This window comes from Gopherus evgoodei, chromosome 1 (genome assembly GCF_007399415.2).
Source record: "Gopherus evgoodei ecotype Sinaloan lineage chromosome 1, rGopEvg1_v1.p, whole genome shotgun sequence".
In the NCBI taxonomy this organism is placed as follows: domain Eukaryota; kingdom Metazoa; phylum Chordata; order Testudines; family Testudinidae; genus Gopherus; species Gopherus evgoodei.
Window position 1 is genome coordinate 254630016 of NC_044322.1, and position 17369 is coordinate 254647384.

A 17369-nucleotide genomic window follows, 5' to 3' on the forward strand; every position below is an offset into this window, starting at 1 on the left:
GCAAAGCACTAGCTTGCACCACCTTCAAAGCAATCAGCCCCTGCCAGCCCAAGGTTCCTCAAAAATGTCACTGCACCCTTAACTAAGCAGGGTAACAATAGTATTATGCTTACAGACTGTCAGATGAAACACTCAAATGGAAATTGATGTTTAAAATAATAGCATGCATATAAAAATGTTCATTCCTCAAAGAGGACAAACAAGAGCCATCACATGTATAGAATATATTTTATTCTAAATGTTTAGTTCATGTGAAAAGTTTCTAAGCTGTTCTAATATTCATGTTGGTAAATGCATTCCTAACAACAGAAGGATGGTGGACAGGGATAGAAAGTGTTAGGCTTCCACAAAAAGCCCTAACTTGGAGTTTCGAGCTTCTAAATCAGAGGTGGACAAACTACGGCCCATGGGTCATAACCAGCCCATGGGACCCTCCTGCCCAGCCTCTGAGCTCCTGGCCCAGGAAGCTAGCCCCAGCCCCTACCCTGCTGTACCCTCTCCCCCACAGACTCAGTGCGCTGTGCCACCAGTGCAATGCTCTGGGTGGCCAGGCAGCGCAGCTGCAGAGCCCAGCCTGACCTGGTGCTCTGTGCTCCGCTGTGGCGTGGCTGGCTCCAGCCGGGCGGCGCAGCTGTAGCGCTGCCAGCCACCAGAGCTTCAGGCAGTGCGGTAAGGGGGCAAGAAGCAGGGGGGGTTAGATAGGGGGCAGGGGAGTTCAGGGTGTGGACAGGGGTCAGGACAGTCAGAAGGCGGGGAGTGGGGGGGTTGAATGGGTGCAGGGGTACCAGGGGGCAGTCAGGAAGGAGGGGGGGTTGGATGGGGTGGCGGGGGGCAGTCAGAGGCAGGGGTCTTGGGGAGGTTAGAGGACAGGGAACGGGGTGGTGGTGGATGGGGCAGGGGGTCCTGGGGAGGTTAGAGGACAGGAAGCGGGGTGCTGGTGGATGGGGCAGGGGACCCGGGGGGAGGGACATCAGGGAACTGGGGGGGGTGGATGGGGCAGAAGTCCTGAGGGAGGCATCAGAAGGTGAGAAGCAGTGGGGGGGAGGCTGGATGCGGGGGAAGGGGCTGGGCCACGCTTAACCGGCCCTCCATACAATTTCCGAAACCCAATGTGGCCCGCAGGCCAAAAGGTTTGCCCACTCTTGTTCTAAATACTTGTTTTTTAATTTAAGATACATACACATATATTTCCAACCTTAATGCAATATGCATTTTGTTTGTTTGGAGATATCTTTCAGGATTCAACAGAATTAATCTTAATTTTGTTAAACAGTCACCATGTTACCCAGAGTGGATGGTTCAGTCGTTAAAGAATCAATTTTGAACATCCTAACTCCCTGGAACTAAAGGTTCAAATCCCAGCTCAAATCCCAAATCTCAAATCCTAGCCCTTCATCTTTCCAAATCAAAATTGAAGGGCAGGTAAATTATTGTCACTCAGTCTTCTGGATGAAACCTTAAATTAGAGGTAATGTCTGATCTACTAGACAAAGATGCCATGGCATCTTTTGGAAATGTATTTCCCCTGGAGTCCTTTGCCAGAGATTTTCCTTTTTTCCCCGCTGTTCCATGAAAAGTTATATGCAATAGACCGTAAAGAGTTAGAGAATCTTTAGGATTAAAGACACTAATATACACATAAATATCTCTCTTTTTTTCAAGTCTAAATCAGTCTAAAAATATCTCAAACTAGTAAAAAAAAAATCTGCAAATTATATGCTGCGTATGAAGAAAAACTTCTGAAATAAAACCTTGATCATCATTGCACCAAGCAAAGGACAAGACAAAAAATTATTCTAAGTCCCCAGGAAGAGCAGACAAGAAATAGAAATAAATCATTTGTGCTTCTACAGTGTTTTTCATCCAAGCATTTCACAAACAATTAAGCTTGCAATGCCCCTGTGAGGTAGTTAAGCATTAGCTCAGTTTCACAGAAGGGCATATTGAGACACAGAGAAATTCCATTATTTGTCCTAGGTAGTCACATATAATGTGAGTGTCAGAGTTAAGATCAGAATCCAGAAATCTGGATTCCCAGTCCCTAGCTTTTACCACTAATATATTATCTCTCAGAATACCTGCACATACATACATCATAAATATACAGTGCCTGTGCAGTATGAATATAGGATATATATTCTGCATAACAATATCCACAAAAGATAGCTAAGTAAAAATTAACATTTTTATGCCACATTAGTTTTTAAATCACTATATTACCGTTCAAAAAGACGAGCTACGATATGCAATGCCCACTTCTTACATTTCCACCACACCAGCTCTGGCCTATCATCTTCATCAATCTGTAATGTCTCCTACAAATAAATAAATAAATAATCAGCCAAAACATACAAAATTAATTAAAAAAAACCCTGATACTGAGTGGATTAATACAAATTCAGATACAAATATTACTGTTTTGATTTTATTAATAGTGATAATATTAGCTACCAGAATAAAACATGATAGGATTTTTTTCTTTTGATGTGATCCTCCAAATGTACTATGTTGAAAACAACCCAGCCAAAAAAGCTGTATATACTGTATTTATGTTTGCACTCTTATATTAGTATAATATAAAATAATCACGTGTATATGCATATACCATACATTCATATAAAGATGTTAATAGAATAAGATTGTGGAGTGAAGCACTCAGAAATTAGGAAATGCCAAAGTTAAGGTTGCAGTTAGGGGTGCTTGTGCATCCCTTTGCGTATGCATTGAAATAAAATCTAACTATAGAACTCCATATCACTGCTGGGCTCAGGTTACTCAGTTACGTATATATGTATATTGACTACATGGCCATGCACTAAATACTCCTGGGGGAATTTTACATCACGCACAATGCAGAATTTTGCAGAAATTAACAGTTGTGTGTGCAGAATTTCCTTTCCCCAACAGAAACGGGCTGCAATGCTGCTAGTTGCCCCAAGGGACCACTGGATCCAGCAGATTCCAGCTCGCACATAGAAGACATTGCTGGGGGAAGGGAGAAGGAGATAGGGCAGTGGTTCTCAAACTTTTATTTTTCCATGGACCACTTGAAAATTTCTGAAGGTCTCGGCGGACCACTTAATGATCTTTCCAAATGTTGTTTGTACCATTAGCTAACTATAGTAAAGCACTTCAGATAAAAATGATATCTTATATATATCTCAATAATAAATGGTTTTTGTTCTACAAATAAAAGCACACAATTCATATTTTAGTATCAATATCTTGCCTTTCTAATGTGATGGATGTGCCCTCCCTCCCACACCGCAGCATCCCCCAAGCTGGGGCTGTGAAGGAGGGGGAGTCTCTTTCTCTCTCCCCCACCACAGTAGCTCCTGAGCTGGGGCTAGGGCTGGGAAAGAGGGGAGTCACTCCCCTGTCACAGAAGTCACAGATCTGAGGCTGGGGAGGAAGGCCCTCTCTCCCTGGCAATCACAGACCTGGAGCTGGGGAAAGTTGCCTCTTTCTCTGGCCATTGCAGCCCTGCACATCCTAATTTCCCCCCATCCCCTCTTCTCACACTACTGCCCCCTCCCACTTACCCCCTACTTCCCTCTCAAGGCCATCATTTCGCCTTACATGTGCGTCTTCTCCAGGTTCCAGGCACCTAATTAGCCCTTCACCCACCCCCTTAGAGGGAACTATCCGCGGACCACCTGAATGGAGCTCGCAGATCACTGGTGGTCCACAGACCACAGTTTGAGAACCACTGAGCTAGAGGGTGCCTGGCAGCTGCAGTTCCCAGCATGCTCTGAGTGGTATGCCCTGAGGCCCGGGGGGAGGGGGTTCGGGTGTATTGGGTGAGGGAGGAAGGAGGCAGAGAAACAGGAACTGGGTTGTCAAAGGGTTTCTTTAACTCTCCGCTCCTGGGGAAAATTTTGTGTAAATCTGTATTGTATTGCTGACAGGTATTTTGGAATAAATTACCAAAATAATTTAAACTGGCATGATTATGTAGTCTTATTTTGACAAATACAATTTGCAGAATTTTAATTTTTTGGTGCAGAATGCCCCCAGAAGTAGACAAACTATTGCTTCTATTCAGTCTCTTGGCAGGTTTCCAGCCTCAATCTTACAGATCTATGATTATGCTTCCAGGACATGAGAATCGAAACTCTCTGTGAGAATTTGTTTCCTCCCTAATGTGTGTGTGTCAAATTTAGTAAGCCTTCCTTATTCTTTGCTTTTATTTGCCAGAAACAGACATGAGATAAAGTGTTTATTGGTGCTATTTTCCCCAAGGCTATTTAATCTCCATGAATGAGAATTTTGTATAGAAGGTATCTTTTCAGAAGGGAGTATTAACATACCTGGTAATTCTGCTTCTCTGAACATAGCTTGGAAAACCGATGCTTAACCATCCATCATCTTTCAGAGTTTGAGGGTTTAAATTATATGGGTTCATCCTGTTGATGCTGTTCTTAAACCCATTCCTTTGGAATTATTTATGTCTTTTATGAGGAAAAAGGATGGAGGGCAGGAACAGATACAGATTGTGTGTTTACACTATATGTTCAAGGAGTGGACATTTCATATAGATAGGCTAATGTTGAGCTTTTCCTTCCTGTTTCTGAAACAAACTGGCTAAAACGTTTTGGAGTCTCTGAAATACCCAAAGTTGGAGTATATACTGTACAGCTACCTCAAACATTCAAAAATCTTAAGAGCTTCTTGAGTTGCCTGCATGACTTGTATCAGAGACACTAGTCCTAAGAGCGAGACTCCTGGCTGGAGGGTATCTTTACAGATTAGTTCAATAATCTCTTCACACGGACCATCCCCATTTTCCCACCCTAAAGAAATCAATGTGAGTCTCTCCCCAGTGAAGTAAACCTTACAGCAGGCACATTTCTATCGATGATAGTACGGAAAATCTCCATCCACTGAGTCATGGTCTGGTTATTCACCAACTGGAGTGGCAATGCATACTGAAACAGGGGAAGAAGAAAACATAAGGATAAATGAAGTTTTATTTATTATAGTGCAAAATTGCAAATTTATACCTCTAAGGCTTAGTGTGAAAAAAAATTTAAGGGAAAACATATCAAGCCAACAAAACAGACTAATTAAAACATAAGTGGTCAATCAAGCTGAAATACTGTTGATTCTAGAGAAGCAGTGAACAGAGTGAGAAATGTAAGATAAGCTGCCTAGGAATTAATATGCAGTATGTTCAATACATGAAAGACACCTTTCTTTCTCTCTCTGTTCTGTGTGAGTTAGAAGATGTAGTCAAGTGCCTCAAACAATATCTGAGACTGGCACATAGATGAGAGCAACTTTATGGGTCCGTCCAGACAAAACTGGTGATGGGAAGCTGGGAAAAGCAGCTGGAGGAAATGGCAGGGATCATAGTGGCTCCTTTAAATAACATTTGTGAGACAAGTGTGTTATGTGAGACACTCAAGCTAGATCCTCCGTAGTAGATAAGCAAGGGGTCGAGGACAAGACATTCTTTGTGAGAGCCCCTTGTCTAGAATGGTTAGTGTGTGGCAATCAGGGGTGTAATTTACCTCTTGCTAGCCTGTTGTACAATAACTGGCCACACAGAGCCTACTGCCATGCAATAAATTCTCTAGTGCACTTTGAACGTTATCCTTTTTGAGCCAAGTGGCTAGCCAAAAATTTGGAATCTATCAGGGTGTTTCAGTTAGCCGGAGAGAATTTGGTGATAGTCAGTATTTCTTCTTTGATGCAGTTTTGTTTATTTATAAAGAATATACAAAGTCCTGTGTTTCTGAACAAAAATAAATCAAACAGCAAGAAACAGCTTCTTTTGCTCACAGCACCAACAGCACTCTTTTTAGCTTATACTCTGGACCCAAAAACCTCTTCCCAAGTTTCTTCTATGATCAGCCACCATGCTTTCAGCTGCTTCTTCAGTCTTCTCCCATTTTTTGCCTGTTCTGCCTTCCCACATGCACACATACTCCTACCCAAAACAATACTCTGCAAAAGTCCCTCCACCCACACAATCAAAAAATTTCAGAGAGGCTCTATTAGGCCTTGTTTTTGATATGGCCCCTTAACTGTCTCACAACTATCTTAAGTGAAGGGTGCACTCACACATCAATTTCAATGAGGTTTTAACTCACCCCATAGCCAGGTTTCACCCAGCTCACAACATAACCCCACGTCAGCATCACCCATTGTCCTGATGAGGTCTAAAATGCTGACACCCAATAATCCATCCCAAACAGAAAAGCACATTAGAAAAAATAATGGTTACTAACCTGTCCCTAACTGTAGTTCTTCAAAATGAATTGCACGTGTCTGTTTCACTTTTCGTATTTGTGCACCTAGTAGTTTTTCCCTCAGTGGTGCCCATCTGGGTGGTTCGAGCACCCTCTGCTGTGCACGTCACTGCATGCAGGTATAAAAGGGCAGAGCTGCTCCCTTCCCCCCTCAGTTCCTTCTTGACAGAACTCTGATTCCAAGGGGTAGGAAGGTGGGTCATGGAATAGATATGTGCAAGACATCTCAAAGAACAGCAGTTATGGAACAGATTAGTAACCGTTTTCTCTTTGCTGAGGGATTGCACACGTGCATTCCACTGTTGGTGACTCACATGCCGTGAAAGAGAGGTGGGATCACAGTTTATCCTAATAAATACTAGAGGACAGCCCATCCAACTCTAGCATCATCTCTTAAATCCTGCCTGATGGCATAATGGGAAACAAACATGTGAAATGAGGACAGGTTGGTTGCTGCTCTACCAATGTCCAAAATGAGAACATTTGACAGAAAAGCGGCCAAGGCCGCTTGCCATCTTGTCAAATGAGCTGTGATCCTATTTGGCGGGGTAATATTAGCCATATCTTAGCACGTGTTATTACATAAGGCTATCCAAGAAGAAATTATTTGAGTAGAGACTGGTTGACCTTTCTTTTTGTCCATTATTGCCATGAACAATTAAGAAGATAGATCTATCCACGTGGAACGCCAGCACTCTTCTTATGTCTAGAGTGTGAAAACGTTCCTCTTCAAGTGTGGTTTTGGGAAGAAAGCTAGGCAAATAGGCTGCTTGACATAGAACATGGACACCACCTTTGGGACAAATCTCTGATGAGGGTGAAGGTAAACCCTGTCCTTAAACACTGTATAGGGAGGCCCAGACATTAGCATATACAGCTCTCCTACCCTTCTTGCAGAGGTGATGGCTACCAAAAATGCCACCTTCATTGACAGATGTAGTAAACAGCAAGGAGTCAATGGCTCACACAGAGGACCCATAAACCTTAACAACATTACGTTCAGGTCCCACGGGAGAAAACAGGATTGTGCACCTAAGGTACAACTTGTCCAGGCCTTTCAGAAACCTCACTGATGTCAGAAAAAACAACAACCCAGATCATTATCCATCTTAGGGTGGAACACAGAAATAGCCATTAGGTGTGCCTTGATCAAACTAACAGCCAACCATTGGTATTTCAGATGCAATAGGTATTCTAGAACATGCTCAATCGAGGAACAGGAAGGTGAAATCCTATAATGGAAAAACATCTCCACTTAGAAAGTTAAGTAATCCTAGTAGATAGCTTTCAATTGTTTAGCTGGGCATCCTGCACCTCTTCTGAACAACACTCTTCTCTATCATCTAACTATGGAACATCCATGGGGTTAAATGAAGAGCTTGTAGGTTCAGGTGGAGCAGTCAACCATGGTCTTGGGAAATTAGTTCCAAGTCCAAGGGAAATCAGAGGCTTCACTGACAGATCAAGGAGAGCAGAGAACCAGTGTTGGCAGGCCTACGCTGGGGCTACGAGTATGACTCTAGCCTGGTCCCATCTTTTCAGCAATACTGTGTGAATAACTAGTATGGGCAGGAAGCATAGAGTAGCCTGCTTGACCAAGGAAACAAGAACATGTCTGTCAGGAAACCCTGGCTGTGACTTTGCAGGGAACAGAATTGCTGACATTTTCTCTTAACTCTCCTGGTGAACTAGTCTACTTGGGGAGATTCCCACCACTTGAAGATATGTCTTGGCAAATCCAGGTGAAGATCCACTTGTGGTGACTAGTAAATGATATGCTGAGGTGCTCTGCAAGATCGTTCTGCACCCCAGAAGATAAGACGCTTTGAGATCAACCAAGTTGGCAATGCAGAAGTCCCAAAGTCAATCTGCCTCTTGGCAGAGCAGGAAAGAACAGGATTCTCCCTGCCTACTGAGGTAAAACATTGATGCTGTGTTGCCTGTTGAGAACTAATAGGCCCTTCCCCTTGACCTGCGGAACTAAAACCTAACATGCTAGCCTGATAGCTTTCAGTTCCCTGATATTTATATGTAAAGACTGGTCTTCTGAAGAACATAGTCCCTGAGTCTGAAGAGAACCAAGATGGGTCCAGCAGCCGAGTGCAGATGCATCTGTCACTAACATGAGGGTCAGATGAGGATGGGCAAAGAGGACAACCCATCATACACTGTCCAGACTTGTCCACTAATCTAGGGAGGCAAGAACCTGAGAGGGCACCTCGCTACTGAATTTAAAGGGAAATAGTTCAGTGAGTAAACTGAGGCCAGCCAACACCAAAGAATTCTTCGGCCCAGTCTGCCATATTGGAACACATATGTGCACAATGCCATATGCCACAGGAGCCTCAAAAAGTTTTGTACTGTTATGACTGGGTGAGACTTGAATTCCATAACAATGGCCCAAGTTGTCTGAAACATATAGTCTGGAAGGAAAGCTCTGGCTTAAGATTAGTCCAGCTCTGTCCTTTATCAACTATATCCTCTGGACCGGAAAGGAGAGAGATTTCTCTGTGTTGACTAACAGACCCACTGCACCGAAAGTTGACTGGATTAGCGATTCACTGAACAATATCTGAATCCTGGATCGGCCTCTCACCAGCCAATCATTCAGGCAGGGATAATCTTACACTCCTGATTTTCTGAGGAATGCTGCCATACCTGCCAATACCTCTGTAAAAACACTGGAAGCTGCTAAGGTGGGTGAGGTAATATCTTTTACTGGACCATATTCTGTTGGTGAGAGAGAAAAAAGCTTTTTGAGAGTTTACACCAAGTTGTTCAGGTCAGGGAGCTGCTGACAGACCAAACAATTGTACAGTGAACTGGCAATGATTCTAACTTACCAGAAATCTGAGATATTTCCTGTAACGTTGATTGATCACCACATGGAAGAAGGCATCTTTCAAGTTGAGGGCGGCATCGAGGGAGGGGATAACTGAAGCTATGGTGACCATGCAAGATTTTTTTTTTTAAACTTGTTAAGAAGACAAGTCCAAGATCGGTCTGAGACAAAACACAAATACTTTGCTTTTGGCATTAGGAAATAGCGGAATAAACACCGTCCCTCTGAAACTTTATGGCACCTATCCGAAGGAGAGCTTGAACTACCTGCAGGATGAGATTGTTGTGAGAGAGGTCCCTGAAAAGGGGTAGGAACAAATTGGAAGATATATCCCACTTCCACAGTGCTCTAGACCAATTGGTCTGAAAAAAAGCAACAAAGAGTCCTGTGGCACCTTATAGACTAACAGACATATTGGAGCATAAGCTTTCGTGGGTGAATACGTTCAATACGTCTGTTAGTCTGTAAGGTGCCACAGGACTCTTTGTTGCTTTTTACAGATCCAGACTAACACAGCTACCCCGCTGATAATTGGTCTGAAGTAATTCAAGACCAAGCACTGAGGAAGTAGAAGAAAATTTGCAAAACAGGAACTGGAATAGTGGTGACTGGCATGATGTTTTCGACTGAGCCATCAAAATGTCTACTTAGCACTCCCTGGGTGTCTAGAAGGGCCAAGGGCTGATGCAGAAGCTGAAGGAGGGGCAGGACTATGCCTAAAAACCCTGCTCTTCTTCCTCAACAGGTCCTTAAGAGGAACCAGACCCATACACCAGCACAACTGTTGAGGCTGATAGAGCTTTCTTGCTGGGGCAAGTGTATACAAAACCAAAGATTTCAAGGCTGCCCTTGAGTCCATGGAGCTTGCTATCTGTTTGCTCCAAGAACAACAAAGGACCTTTGAAGGGAAAATCCAGGATAGTTTGCTGGACTTCATGGGGTAAACCGGAAGACCATAGCCAAGAGTACCTTCTCACAGACTGCAGATGCTATGGACCTAGCAGCCAAGTCTGCAGAACCTAACCTGGCCTGAAGCAAAGTCCTTGCCACTGACCTGCCCTCAAACAGAATGAGGAGAACTCCTGCCTAGCATACTCAGGCAGCAGGTCCTTAAATTAAGCCACAGAACTGCACAAGCTACAATTATAACATCCCACCAGAGCCTGCTGGTTGGCCATTCTAAGCTGCAACCCCTCTCCTCTCCCCCCCCCGGTCAAATATCATTTTTTACTACATAAATCCAGCTTGTTTACATCTTTGAATTCAGGGATGGCAGCTGGAGGACCCTGGCATTTCCTCTCATTAGTGGCTGCAACTACTAGCAACCCTAGAGGAGGATGGGATTACAGGCAGTCAAACCCTTGGGAGGACACACAATATTTGCGCTCCGCATGCTTTCATGTGGGAGGCAACAATGATGAGGGTCTGCCGCAGGGACTGTTTTGGCTCCAAAATAATCTCATTGATTGGCAAAACCACTCAAGATGAACTTATTATAGACAAAATGAGGCAATGAGGGGCTCCCTGAAATCCTTGACCTGAATGTCTAGGTCCGAAGCCACCATCTATAGTAACTCCTGATACGCCTTATAGTCTTCAGGAGGGGATGATGTTGTCCTAGAGGAAGCTACCTCATTTGGAGAGGATGAGGATGAAGTCAACTCAAGATTCAGCTGAACCTCTTCTGCCGGCTGCTCAATATCAGGCCCAGTACTGGACACAGGAGCAGATTCAACTCAGTGCAATGATTCGCCTCACCGGGATCAAGATACTGAGTAGGAAGGGTGTGGGGATGACCTGAAGGCTGGAGGAGACCCCTAAGAGTTCCAAAAAGACAGCTGATAAGGAACTGGGCCCCAAGGGCCTTTTGGCCACATTACCGGAGCAAGCCCTGAGGCAGGATCCCAAAGGTATCCTGGGTGGTGGTAGGGTCAAGGGTGGAATGGCAAGTCTTGCCTCAAGGCTGAGAGACATATAATTCTGCGTCAGAGTCTGAAGAAGGGGACTCTCTTTCCATCAACCACGGAAGGGCTGCCTCTTGGTACAGGAGAATGGTGCAGAGATCCCAAATGCTGAAGAAAAGCCAACATTGTCAGCTTCCCCACCAACAGTACCGACAGGTAGGCTGATTTGTAAACTGAAGACAGGTGCAGTACCAAATGCTGCACCACAAGAGTCAGTTCTGGGAGATCTTATGGCACTGGGAGAACTATTTCCTGTATCACTGGAGACACCAGTACTGATAGACTTAGGTGTTTTGAGCAGCAAACCTCTATGGCATAGCCAGCACCAAGATCATCTCCAACTGATGCAATGCCACTGAAGTCAACAGTACCATTTGTGGTTCCAGACTCGGAGCCTGTACTGGCACTGGAATCAACAGTGCCATTACTGCCAAATACTTGGAGGAGGAGTACTTTGAACTTGAATGCACTCTACTCGACTTCTTTCCTTCCTCCTTATCTGGCTTGGAGGGTGGAGATCTTCCTAGATTTGATGCCCTTTTGGAAGGTTTATACCTCTTCCCAAGCACCAGAGAAGGAGATCAGTGCTGGGATTTGGATAGTTGTGAAGGCACACTTCTGACTGAAGCTGCAGCACTCAATATCAACTCAGACCGGGACAGCTCCAAGGGTGATCTCAGTGCCTCTTCCACTAGCAGGAACTTCAGCCTAGTTTCCCTGTCCTCCTTTGTCCTAGGCTTAAAGTCCCAAAAAATTTGGCACTGGTCTTTTTAAGTGAGTCTTGCCCAGGCACTTCAGACATGAGTTGTGTGGATCACTCACGGGCAAGGATTTTGTGCAGGAAGCACAGGCCTTGAAGCCTGGTGACAGGGGCATACCCCACTGGCCACAGCATTCCAAACAGGAAACAGCAACAGAATTTTTTTTAAACTATTAAAAATTCCAAAACTATTTACAACTGAACATAAAATTATTACACAAAGGGTGATGAGTGTTGCCAAAGCAACAGAAAGCAGTTCCAATGACTGTCATAGGCAGAAAGAAGAACTGAGGAGGGAAGAGGGTAGCTCTGCCCTTTATAACTGCATGATGTCGTGCAACAGCAGAGGCCACTCAAGCCACCCGGACAGGCACTGCTGAGGGAAAAGTTTCCGATGGCCATATTCTGGGAAACACAGATACCAACAGTGGAATGGACACGTGCAACACATCTTGAAGAAGAACTTAGAACATGGCAGCAGGGTCCACATAGTTGGTGAGCCTGTGGCCAGCTAGTGCAAGGTAGATTTACATCCCAGTTTGCTGTGCACTAACTGTTTGTCTAGACCAGCCCTGTGACTTGCTCCTTCTTAGTCCACAATGGCTTGAATCTATTAACTTTTAGGGCACGTTGCAAAGATTGTAAGTGCTAAGGCTTGTGGAACCCTCTTAGCATGGTGGAATAGCATTTTTAGTGAAATGCAACACATTATTTTGTTCTGAATTGCTAGCTGGTTAATTATATACATGTACAGAATAAGCAGTATCTTATCAAACTGGCTTTGTGTGTGCAAATTAGCTGTTGTCCCCAGCAATCTACAATTCCACATCGCTCTCGGTGCACAGAAACCTACCTGCACAAGTGCATAGAAGATTTTTAAGATCTGTTTCTGAAGCAGTACAGAGTAATGGGAGTTATCAGGAAGAAGCTGGATCATCTGCTGCTGAATCCGAGGCAAGAATATTTGCATTGCTGCTATGAGAGGATCTCGCTCCTCTGCTTTCTTGTATCTGCAAAAGAGGACAAACATAGATGTCAAGGGTCTGAGTATTCCCAGTTCTAATGTCTACTCCTTCCCTACAATCCAATTATTTTACCTTTAAAAAAAAAAAAAAAAAGCCTGACATTCGTGAGTGCAGTGTTTACACATTTCTCCCCTCCTCCAGCCTCCATCTAACAGCCCACACAATGCATGCTAACTCTTCTACCAGCAGATGGAAAAATGTCAAAACAAAGGTTAAGTCAACATTAATGCCACTATAGGCAGGACTAATCTTACTTAGACTGTAAGCTCCTTGGGGCACGGACCTCCTTTGTGTTCTGTGTTTGTACAAACAACTAGCACACTGGAGTTCTGGGTTATGACTAGGGCCCCTAGGTGTTACAGTAATACAAATAATAAATAATATTATCCTTGTGACTAGACTGTAAGCTTCTTGGACCAGGGACTAGGACTTTTTATATGTTCTTGTAGTACCAAGCTCACTGCTGGTGCTCAGTAAATAAGTGAATAGCCTTCAACAGATAGTGAAAGCTCTTTTGATTGGCTAGGCTTTTGGGTACTTTTTAACATTTATGTTTGTGTTTTTATAAATATAACTAAGTGATCAAAAAAATTTATAACAAATGGGACCATGTTCAGTGATGCCACATGCTTGTGGCTCCAGCTGATGTCAGAGGAAGTAGAGAGCGTTTGGCACCTCTGAAAATCAGACCCAGGGTATATACAGTATTGAACAACAATACAACAAAGCAGATTCCATATTCACAATTCAGCGTTTTCTTTGAAAGTACAGCTAGAAAAAAAGTTGTATCCTGTGTGACAGACCCAGACCAGTGGGGTATAGGAGTCTGGTAGAGGGCAAATATACTGGTCACTGGATGAGTAGTTTTCTGTTCCCTGAGTGACCAGAGCAGGGGCTGCACTAGAGTAATCAGGAACCTGCTAGAACCAATTAAGACAGGCAGGATAATTAAGACACTTGGAGCCAATTAAGAAACTGCTAGAATCAATTAGGAAAGGCTAGATAATCAGGGAACCTGAGTTTAAAAAGGACCTCACTTCAGTTTGTGGTGTGCATGCGAGGAGCTGAGAGTGAGAAGACATATTGCTGGAGGACTGAGGAGTACAAGCATTATCAGGCACCAAGAGAAAGGTCCTGTGGTGAGGATAAAGAAGGTGTTGGGAGGAGGTCATGGGGAAGTAGTCCAGGGAGTTGTAGCTGTCACGCAGCTGTACCAGGAGGCACTTTAGACAGCTGTAGTCCACAGGGCCCTGGGCTGGAACCTGGAGTAGAGGGCGGGCCCGGGTTCCTCCCAACTCCTGGAGGAATTGACCTGGACTGTGGCTTCTACCAGAGGCGAAGGTCTCTGTGCTGTTTCCCAACCCATGTGGTGAATCTGTGAGGCGAGCAAATCTGCCAATAAGCACAGGCCCCACCAAGGTAGAGGAGGAACTTTGTCATACCTGTTATCTAGTAAATTACAGCTGTTTCTCCAAATGTGTACAAAGGTATTCCAATAACTAAGGGCCACCAGATGGCTCTACTCCTTCACAAAGAAAAAGTACTTTAGCCTTCAATGTGGACTTCCATGTTTTGGCAGTGGCCAAGAATTAGTCATCCTCTCAGTTCTTGGCAGTGCCAGAAAGCATTGTAAAGAGGCAGCAACTCTTGAGAAATTCTAAGTGTCATGGTGCATCCGTGCAAACTGCTACCTGTGTGGTTTACACATCCAGGGCCCTGAATACAGTTACAAAAGTTGGACGTCAAGAAAAACAGAGTGCAGCTTCAGTTTTAGACTTAACTTTACATTTCAATACTTTCTAAGTCCACATGGATTCCACACGGAGCAAGGCTATTACTGCTTATTAAGCCTTGTGGCTGACAGATTAGTTGAGCAACATTACAATCCAAAACTACTTTGCCCCACCCCCCCCACCTCCTCAAATTCGTCCATTTTACACAAAACAGCTCTTTTAGAAACAAGAAAGGATAGGCCAGCTTGGACAAAGGTGAGGACTTCACTGCAAGAGGCTCCTCTACATGAAATAGCATGGGTTGACCAAAGACATCCCTACATAAGCAGCAGGGATACAACATTTCAAGACTTTATCTTGGCATAGACCCACAACACTGATGGATTGTTAAGCATTAGATATTGTGTGCATCAATATCACTCCCAGATTCTCTTTTCATACTTGCTCTTCCTCTCCCCACTTCCATAAGCTCAGTCAAAAGGAAGGCAAGTCCTAAAAAACAGAGTTATCCCATTTAAAAAAAAAAGGGGGGGGGTTTTCAGGTCCTGCCTCATGAAACAGTTTCAAAGATGTATTTATTGTACTTTGCAATCCAGTGTGTCAGGTAAGTTCTGGCTGACTCAAAAGGTCCCATGGCATTTCATGTTAGTATACAGATTGTGGTAGTGACTCAAAGTTTCTTTCTCCCTAGCACCATGCTGTTGTGTGTGGATTAGCTATCTGGTTATAATTTCTGATCCAAGTAGGCTGCACTTTCAGTGACACAACAATAAAGGGAGTTGATATTTAGTTAAGTTGTAAAATGTATGTATTTGAGAGAATCCCTCTTCCGATGTTGCTTGTCTGATTCGACTGGACATACTTTGGGGTAGAGACTATGTTTTCTTGTGTGTGGACAGTGCATAGCACATTTTGGGCACTACCAGAACATAAAGATCATGATTCTTGTGTGTGTGGTGCATAAAACATTTTGGGAGCTTTTGAGCAAAGTTGTTACATACATTAGGTTAGTTATTCACAAATAGTTCTACTCAAGTAAAATACCCAAGGAAGAAACTCAAGAAAAAAAAAAAAGTAGACTGGGGTAGGGGGAAAAAAAAAATCACCAACGGTATGCCTACACTGCAAAGAAAAACCCACAGTGCCAAGTCTCAGAGCAGTGTAGACATTTTTGGTCAGGCTTGAGCCTGGGCTCTGAGACCCCCTCACTTCCCCACTGGGTTTCAGAGCCTGGTCTCCAGCCCAAGCAGGAACATCTACACCAGTGCTTCTCAAAGTCGGGCCGCCGCTTGTTCAGGGAAAGTCCCTGGTGGTCTGGCCCAGTTTGTTTACCTGCCACGTCTGCAAGTTTGGTCAAATGTAGCTCCCACTGACCGTGATTTGCCACTCCAGGCCAATGGGGGCTGCAGGAAGGGCGGCCAGCACATTGCCCGTGCTGCTTCCCGCAGCCCCCATTGGCCTTGAGTGGCAAACCGTGGTCAGTGGGACCCGCAACAGGCCAAACCTGCGGTCGTGGCAGGTAAACAAACCAGTATGGATAGCCAGGGGTTTTCCCTGAACAAGCAGTGGACTGGCTTTGAGAAGCACTGATCTACACTGCTATTTTTAGCCCTGCCACCTGAGCCAACTGACCCAGACTCAGACTCTGCACTATGGGTTTTTCTCTGCAGCATAGACATACCCTAAAACTCTGACTGCTGCTGTATTTTCTGCTCTCAAATTGCTGTCAATATAGACATGACCAATAGTTCTCATTTACACAGAAGAAAGCAAGCATATGGGCATCAGAAATTCCCATCCTTCATCTGAGTTGTCAATACTCTTTCAGCTCTTTCTTTCCAAGTAAAGAAATCAGCTGAGATAACAACACTGATGATTTCTATTCCACTGATGGAAATCCACTTACTCATAAGTTTTCACCAGTTGATACAAACACAGCAGGCTGCCAAGCCAGCTCCCACTGTTCTGAGACTGCAAGTAATAGCCTATCTTGTCTACAACTGCTGTCCAATGGCCAGGAAAGTCATGCTTAATGATAGCACGGAGACACATTGTCAACTGGGCCCTAAAAAAGGAAGAAAAAGCAATGTGTTATAAGAAGATAAATATGTTAACAGTGAACAGTTTATATTAAAGGCTTGATCCTGAACTCTCATTATTTAATGGATATAACGTACTGGATTATACATACTTTGAGAACACTGGAAGAGTTTGAGGGGAGAGGGCCAGGAGAAGAGAAAGGAAGAACAAAAAAAAGACTTGAAGTTAATGTTAAGGGAACTTGCTCTTCATCCAACTTCAGGCTTTTTTAGCTGCTTTTTCTCCCGTCCTTATCACTTTCCACACCTACCAAGTGTTACATACAATTTCTTTATGAAAGCTACTAGCACTACCCCTTTTTAAATTAAAAGGAGCAACAAAAAAATGTAAGCTTGCAAATTTTTATAACACAAAACTGTTTTGTGTGCAGGGCCACCCAGAGGATTGAGGGGGTCTGGGGTAAAGCAATTTTGGGGGTCCCTTCCATTTAAAAAAAGTTGCAATACTATAGAATACTATATTCTCATGGGGGCCCCTGCAAGGCCTGGGGCAGATAGCCCCACTTGCCACCCCGCCGCCCCCCGGGCAGCCCTGCTTGTGTGTGATCCAGCCTGAAGTTTCCTCACCAAATTATGATTTCCCTTGGATCATCTAGAAATCAATGCTCTTGACTCTGCCAAGGGAGGAAACAATTCTGCAAAAATATTTTCTCTTTACCTAATTTTCTACTGTAGAGAATCCTCTTTGCAAT

General features: G+C 44.0%; 1 protein-coding gene across 2 annotated transcripts in view; it reads right to left on the bottom strand.

Moving 5' to 3' along the window:
• IPO8 (importin 8) overlaps positions 1-17369 on the bottom strand; it is a 79095-nt gene that overhangs the window by 42282 nt on the left and 19444 nt on the right. For both annotated transcript variants that reach the window (XM_030543362.1, XM_030543370.1), the window contains 4 exons: positions 16485-16643; positions 12674-12830; positions 4839-4928; positions 2221-2315 (listed from right to left, as the gene is read on the bottom strand). In XM_030543362.1, coding sequence (XP_030399222.1) covers positions 2221-2315; positions 4839-4928; positions 12674-12830; positions 16485-16643 — 501 coding nt within the window. The remainder of the gene's footprint in view (positions 1-2220; positions 2316-4838; positions 4929-12673; positions 12831-16484; positions 16644-17369) is intronic.